This window comes from Sinocyclocheilus grahami, unplaced genomic scaffold (assembly GCF_001515645.1).
Source record: "Sinocyclocheilus grahami isolate Dianchi unplaced genomic scaffold, SAMN03320097.WGS_v1.1 scaffold19.1, whole genome shotgun sequence".
Taxonomy (NCBI): domain Eukaryota; kingdom Metazoa; phylum Chordata; class Actinopteri; order Cypriniformes; family Cyprinidae; genus Sinocyclocheilus; species Sinocyclocheilus grahami.
This window is the reverse complement of record NW_015505198.1, coordinates 804472-812828: the sequence shown is the minus strand read 5'-3', so window position 1 is coordinate 812828 and position 8357 is coordinate 804472. Positions and strand designations below refer to the sequence as shown.

The 8357-nt window shown below is 34.1% G+C and overlaps 1 protein-coding gene across 1 annotated transcript in view; it reads left to right on the top strand.

The window, feature by feature from the left end:
* Positions 1-2135: 2135 nt before the first annotated feature.
* Positions 2136-8357, top strand: part of LOC107555220 (SRC kinase signaling inhibitor 1-like) — a 29163-nt gene continuing 22941 nt past the window's right edge. The window contains exons 1-4 of the mRNA XM_016237951.1: positions 2136-2159; positions 2589-2790; positions 4466-4791; positions 6654-7432. Of these exons, the coding sequence (XP_016093437.1) occupies positions 2136-2159; positions 2589-2790; positions 4466-4791; positions 6654-7432 (1331 nt within the window). The remainder of the gene's footprint in view (positions 2160-2588; positions 2791-4465; positions 4792-6653; positions 7433-8357) is intronic.

The window sequence follows — 8357 nt, the reverse complement described above, 5'->3', positions numbered from 1 at the left end:
GATTTTTTCTCTAAAATAAAATAAAATATAAAAACTTAAACTTATTTTATTCCAGTAAAATTTCTCATTTCACTTCACAACATTTTTCAATTTTAATGTGACATAGTAAAATAACTAAAACTGAAATACAAATTAATAAAAAATCTATAAAACAAACAAAACAACTATAGGCTAATAAAAAAACGGAATTATAATTAACTAAAAAAAAAACATAAAAAATAAATTTTAACCAAAATAAAATAGAGTATAAAAAAGCCTTAAAATATTTTATCTCAGCTACAACATTTTTCATTGTCATTTAGTTTAACTTGACACTAAAATAACTAAAACTGAAATACAAAATAATAAAAATTATATAGATCAAAAAACAAAACAGGGTTATTATAATTAAGGGTCAGGGTTATTATAATTAAATAAAAACACATAAAAGCATAAAGTGCTTTTCAGCTACAACATTTTTCATTGTTATTTAGTTTGATACTAAAATAACTAAAATTGAAATACAGTGAATAAAAACTATACTGACATTTAAAAAAGAAAACTAATAAAAATGACAGAACCACACAACAATCACTGAAACTTGAATTAAAATTAATACATAATATATAAAAATAACTAAAGTCAAAATATGAATAAAAACTATATATCTCAGTGATACCAAAAGAACACGTGTGTGTGTGTGTGTGTGTGTGTGTGTGTATTTAAGCAGCAATAACAATAAATATACACAAATTTACACTTTACACACTCCCTTGTTGTTGTCAAGTCAATAGCAAAGCTCCCTCTCTGGCCCCAAAAACAAACGGCCACACTTCTCTATCAATAAGCGATGTCGTGTTGATGCTGTCATGCTAATTAATGTATTTATTACTTATTGTGAAGCCGTTAACCTGTAGCCCACAGAGACAGATGCCAGAATCAATGATGCTGCGCATCTCACTAGATTTCTGCACCTAACTGCAATATATTGCCAAACTGTTCACTTTATTTGGTTTGTAATTAAGTTTTAAACTTACAGCACATTCCTGATTACAGATCTCACTAGAACGGTATTCCAGGACTGTTAACACCCGTGGAATTTGGCATGGAGGGGCACAGCTGCAAACATCTGTCCTGTCCGTCAAGCCTTCACGTATTCTGATTGGCTAGAATGCATGTCAATCAAAACATATTAGCCAATCAGAGGTGCAGTGTGGTCAGGTTAAGAAAGATTCTTAAGGCTGCAAACTTTTTCTTCTACACACTGCCACATCTCTGGCATCCACACGTGCTGTACTGAGATTTAAAGAGAGCAGATAATGGTGTGAGTAGAAAAGTTTCCCTTTGAAAAGTTGAGTGTTTGCATGTAGTTTTCCTCTGTCCGATAAATGGTTTGACATTTTGGTTTGTTGTTTAGGAAACCTCTCGAACATCATACTAACTTTTTATACATTTCAAATTTAGCTTTATTTTTAATTATGGTGATTAAAAATATTGATTTAAATATTTGAAAATATATTTTGAATGGGTATTTTAAACAGATTTTTCTTTGTCAATACATGCACTACTTTTCAAATCTTTGTGGGTCAGGTCGATTTATTTATTTTTTTATAATTTCAATTTATATTTTTATTCAGGAAGGGTGCATTTATTTGATCAAAAATGACATCTAAGACATTTATAATGTTACAAAAGATTTCTATTTCAAATAGATGTTGTTCTTTTGAACTTTCTATTTATCAAAGAATACAAAATCTATCAGTTTCCACAAAAACATGAAGCACCATAACTGTTTTCAACACATATAGTAATAAAATGTTTCTTAAGCAGCAAATCAGCATATTAGAATGATTTCTGAAGAGCATGTGACACTGAAGACTGGAGGAATGATGCTGAAAATTCAGCTTTGATCACAGGAATAAATTACATTTTAAAGTATCAAATAAAAAACATTTAATTTTAAAATGAAACATTTCACAATACTACCATATAAAATATTTCACAATACCACTTTTACTATATATATATATATTTTTTTTTTTATCAAATAACTGCATCCTTGATGAGCATAAGAGACCTTTCAAAAACCTTACTGACATCAAATTTGTTAACACTAGTGTAACACTTTAAATGAAAAGCTAAATTGAAAAATCGACATGAATTTGAGGATGTCTTACGTGGTTTGTCTTCTTTTGCTTCAGCGACAGCAGCAGTCGAGCTGACTTGATCATGTTATCAGCATGATTTGAGAATGTTTTAGCCTGCATGGGTTTCCTTTCACCACTTTAGAGACCCACACACACACACACACACACACACACACACACACACACACACACACACACACACAACACATATCCACGCGGGCACACACACACACACATACACATATCCACATCCATCCTAATTTTCCCTAGGCGCTCTTTTGCCTTCCCATCACAGGGTTTCATTACCCTGGCAAAACTGCTACTTCTGCAATACGGGCGATTAGAGAGCGTTCCCTCCCTCGATCACACACACATGCACGCACGCACGCACGCACACACACACACACACACACACACACACTGATCCGTCTGTCTCTGTCTGTCTCCGTCTGTCTCCTGCAGGCACGGACTCCACGCGGAGCTGCGGGGCTGCAGCAGCAGTCGCTGGGTGAACAGGTAGGAGGGCGAATGTGTTATGCGTCTGCGGAGAATTTGGAAAGCATGGCCGATGCCGAGCTGCCGCTGGGCTTCAGTCGCTCCAACATCCTCAGACAGAGTCTTCCACTGGCACGATCGCCCAGCCAGGCTAAACTGAGCGCGCCAGGTATGACACATCAACACTTCTGTGGCATTCTATTTCTACTTTTAGTGTTAGTCAAGCTTTCGTGCACTATTTCATTTATTGCTGCCATTTACCAAACTGAATGGTTTAAAACCTAGAAATTTTGTCTACTAAATTTAAATGTAAGTATAAATACTTGCTATATTAGCTATTGAAGGCACAATATGTAATTTTTCGCCGCTAGAGGGCGTGTATTAAAAATAAACAAATAGACAAAGGCTAGTTTGATGACGCTGTGACTGAGTGTGGAATCATGGGAGTTGTGGTCTTCATCCCCACAGCCGAAGCAAATCCAACGGCACTCCAACGGGGCAGAAATCATGTTCATGGATGAGCTAATAATTTATTAACGTAGTAGTATGAAGCAGGGTGAGGCTGAAAGCCGTCGAAGCGAAACGAGGCCGCTGAACGAGCGTGACACACGGCTCAAAAGCAGCAGAGCTTTTATTATGCCACAGTCGACCGCTTCCGCTCCTTCCGGTCGTGCGTATGTGTGTGCACTCAGAGCTGTGTGAGACACTTTTTTTATGGATGGGCGCTTTTTAATTAAATACTTTTGGACTGACGCATGCAACACTCGCTGAGTGCCAGTGAAACCACTTGAAAGATCAAAGACCATTTTTAATATAACTCCGACTGGATTCGTCTGAGAAAAGAAAGTCATATACAGTACACCTAGGATGACTTGAGGGTGAGAAATTTTCATTTTTGGGTGAACTAACCCTTTTTAAGTAAAAAAGTTTAGGGTTGTAAGAAGTCATTTACGCTCTCAATGACTGCATTTATTTAATCAAAAATACAGTAAAAACGGATATATTGTGAAATATTTTTTCTTATTTCAAGTAACAGTTTTCTATCTGAATATTTTGTAAAATGTAATTTATTCCTGTGATGTAAAGCTGAATTTTCAGCATCATTACTGTAGTCTTCAATGTCAAATGATCCTTAAGAAATCATTCTAATATGCTGATTTGCTGCTCAAGAAACATTTATTATTATTATCAATGTTGAAGACTGATTTCTGCTTAATATTTTGTAGAAACTGTGATTTTCCGGATTCTTTGATGAATACAAAAGTTCAAAAGAACTGCATTTATTTGAAAAAGAAAAATCTTTTTTTAAATGATAAATATTCATACTGTCACCTTTGATCAGTTTAATGCATCTTTGCCGAATACAGTTATTAATTTAAAAAATATTTATACAAATTTGCCATATTAAAATGCATCTACATTAATTTTATACATTCATGAAGCTCAAACCTTAGATTACTGCGCTAGCAACATCAGTGTCATGGGTTTGATTCCCAGAGAGTGCATGAACTGATAAAAATAGGTACTTTGAATGTAGTGTAAGTGAAGCATCTACAGAAATATAGATTTATTTCCCTGCATGAGTAAATTTTGCAGCATAATTTCAATGAATGTTCTGGGGTTCTGGGTGTTTTTACACTCTTAGCACTTATGCAACCATTCAGACTGAGTCTGACTAAATCAATTATATACAGTTAGTTCTGGTTCACTAATTTGATTGGACAAGCAGCATTCAATATTTTGTATAGCTGCAAGAGAATGTTTCACTGTTTGTATCACTCCACTTTCATACCATTTTTCTGTTGTATTGCATATCAACTGAATAATTTTTTGTGTCTTTCTAGCGGTGTTGTTCTTGCAGTTTGGTGACGAGACGCGGCGGGTGCACATCACTCATGAGCTGACCAGCGTGGAGACGCTTCACGCCCTCCTCGTGCACATGTTCCCTCAGAAACTGACGATGGGTGCGTTGCGTTCGCCCGGCACGGCTCTGCTCATCAAGGACGAGGCACGCAACATCTTCTACGAGCTGGAGGACCCTCGTGACATCCACGACCGGTGTCTCATCAAGATTTACTGCAGAGAGGCTCCGATACGAGACACACACTACAATGCTCAACACACGGCCCACCCTGTACACCACACACACATCGCCAACGGAGACCTGCGGGTGAGTCGACACATAGCTGTGTAACACATATTTAATCATCTATTTTATGTCAAATAAAACATCTCAATGTCAGTAACTAATAACAAAAAAGAAACTATTGTATTATTCCAATTTGTACATAATTCATAAATTATTTTAATAATAAAATAATAATCGGATGGATTATGCTCTCTTGTATTTCACTTTAAATTGTACAGTAGTTCATATATTTAATAAAATATAATTTACTGTTTTACTGTAAAAGTACATGGATTATCATTTTAGATTTACATTTCCTCCCTAAATTATAAAATAATTAAGATTTTTTTACACTCTTTTACAGTAAAATAAAATTTTGTTAAATATAATGTAAATTACATCATTTTATATATATGTAATTGTGTGTGTGTGTGTGTATATATATATATTATATTAATTCACTTTAAATTGTAAGGTGTTTCATACTTTTTATATATTATACATAAAACATAATTTGAATAATGTTTTACTTTAAAAGTACATGCATTATCATTTTAGATATACATTTCCTCCCTAAATTATAATCTATACAAATATAATTAAGATAATGGAAAAAGATAATGCTTTTTCCATAAAATAAAATTTTTACACTCTTTTACAGTAAAATAACATTTTGTTAAATATAATGTAAATTACGTCATTATATATATGTAATTGTGTGTGTGTGTGTGTGTGTGTGTATATATATATTAATTCACTATAAATTGTAAGGTGTTTCATACTTTTTATAAAGTATACATAAAACATATTTTTACTAATGTTTTACTGTAAAAGTACATGTATTATCATTTTAGATATGCCTTTTTCCATAAATTAATTATAAAAATAATTCAAACAAAGATAATTCATGCTTTTTGCTTAAAATTATATTTTTACACTCTTTTACAATTACATAGTATAAATTCACTATAAATTGTAAAGTGTTTCATACTTTTTCTCCATAAATTATAATTTGTGCAAAGATAATTCATGCTTTTTACCTTACAATAACATCTGTACACTCTTTTACAGTAAAATAACCATTTTTAAATATAATATAAATTCACTAAAAAGTAAGGTGATTCATATAACTTGTTTTTCCTTAAAAACAAAATAATATGTATTATAATCCATGAAATGTATTAAATATTATGTTTTTTCCCCGTTATGTTAGAACTTATACTACCAATCAAAAGTTTGGGTTCAGTAAGATGTTTTTTTTTTTATTATTCAGCAAGGATGCATTAAATTGATAAAAAATATTTAATATTGCAAAGATTTCTGTTTCAAATGAATGCTGTTCTTTTGAACATTGTATTGATTAAAGAATTTAGAAAATATCACATGGTTTCCACAAAAATATGAAGCAGCACAACTGTTTTCAACATTGATAATCAGAAATGTTTCTTGAGCAGCAAATCAGTATATTAGAATGATTTCTGAAGATCATGTGACACTGAAGACTGGAGTAATGATGCTGAAAATTCAGCTTTGATCACAGGAATAAATTACTTTTTAAAATATATTCATATAGAAAACAGTTATGTTAAATTGTAATAATTTTTCACAATATTTCATAATAATTTTTACCGACCCCAAACTTTTATATTGTTGTGTACAGTTAAACTATTTCCAGGCTTTAAGAAATTTTACATTGTTTTTCTGTCATTTTACAGCATAGTTTCACCTACTAGATGATAATAATGAAGAACACATCCTATCCCTTCCTCAAATCTATATTGTGTATGTAAATGACAGAAAACATGCAATAGCGCGGTTCTCTTCTTATACTATGAATCTTTCTTGTCATATGTCATGTGCATTTAACTTCTCCCGACTTTTTCCTCTCTCTCTAACTCCTCCAGAGAGAGCTAGTGTACACCTCGAGGGAATCGTCTCCCACGCAGCGTTTAAACACACTCCCGTCTTCCTCTCCTCCCTCTGGATCTCCGTCACGCTCGCAATCGCGTCTTTCTTACACGGGTGGGCGTCCTTCCTCTTACGCCGGACCCCATACGTCGCCTCAGCTCCACCCCTATCAGCAACACCACGCCCACCCCGGAGGCCACGCCCCCCATCCGTCTGGCCACACCCATCCATCATTTTGCCCCTCCCCAAGTGCCATTCTAGAACGGCGTGATGTGAAACCGGACGAGGAAATTGCATCGTCCTCGAAGAGCGTGGTGTTGCTAAAAAATGAAGCTATATACGCAGACCCTTATTCACTAGTCCAGGATCCTCGGCTCAGCGTGGCTTCGCCGCAGGCTCTGGCGTACCGCCGCGGATCTGTGCGCTCTATTGGTGGCTACCCCGCTGCGGCATTGCAATGTGAGCTCGAGGGCACCCTCTACAGGCCTGGCGGTCCTATATACGCAGATCCATATGCTACGATGGGTTTCCGCACCTTACCTCCAGCCTCGCCTCAAAAACTGTCTGATGGCAGGGATCCGTATGGGAGCCACCCGGGACGAGGGTCCCCTGGGAGACATGGGTTTCGTAAAGATGGCATGGTGTACATAGAGAGTCCCAAGAATCGTCCAGGAGGGCCACCTCTGGAGCAGATATGCATGCTTGGGGGCCCCGGAGGAGATGGAGGGCCGATGCCAGTGTACGGCTCAACATTACCTGGTAACGGAGAGACCAGGTGAGACCAGGTTTTCTCTCCTTAAAGGGATAGTTCATCCAAAAATGAAAATTCTGTCATCATTTACTCACTCTCATGTTGTTCCAAGCCTGTTTCTTTCTTCTGTTGAGCACAAAAGAAGATATTTTGATGAATGTTGGTAACCAAAAATTTTACGGTAGCCATTGACTTTTGACATATTTTTTTTGGTTACTCAAATTCTTCAAAATATCGTTTTTTGAAGAAGATAGAAACTTGTACAGATTTGGAACAACTTGTAGGTGAGTGATGGCAGAATTTTTTCAAAAGTTTTACGAGAACAAATGCAGTTTTTTTCAGGGGACCTCGAAAGTTTTGCAAGAGAACTCAAAAGCATTGAAATATAGTTTTTCTTCCCAATGCATATTATTTCCATCACAAAAGATTTGTTGAGCAAATGCAAATATTTTGGGGGGAACGCAAAACGAAAAGGTTAATTTTTTACGAGAGAACTTAAAAATGTTGTGAATGAAGGCAAAGTTTTTTAGCCAAACTTTTTTTTTTTTTTCGCATAAATAAATCTCATATATATTATATTTAATATATTATTTATATTAATATTTATTATTTAATATTTATATATTTTAATTTTTTTTATTATCATTTATAAATGTTATTTGTAGATATTTAATTTTATATTTGATATTTAATATTCATATTTATTTCAACTATGTATTATAATCTATACGAAATATGGTATTATTATTTTAATCATATATTAATTTAATATATTATATAATAATTTTAAATGAATAAATCTGTTTTATTTATTATTATTTATAATAATATGTATATTTTAGGGCTGTCAAACGATTAATTACAATTAATCGTATCTAAAATAAAAGTTTGTTTACACAATGTATGTGTGTGTGTTGTGTATATTTATTATGTATGTATGTATGTATAA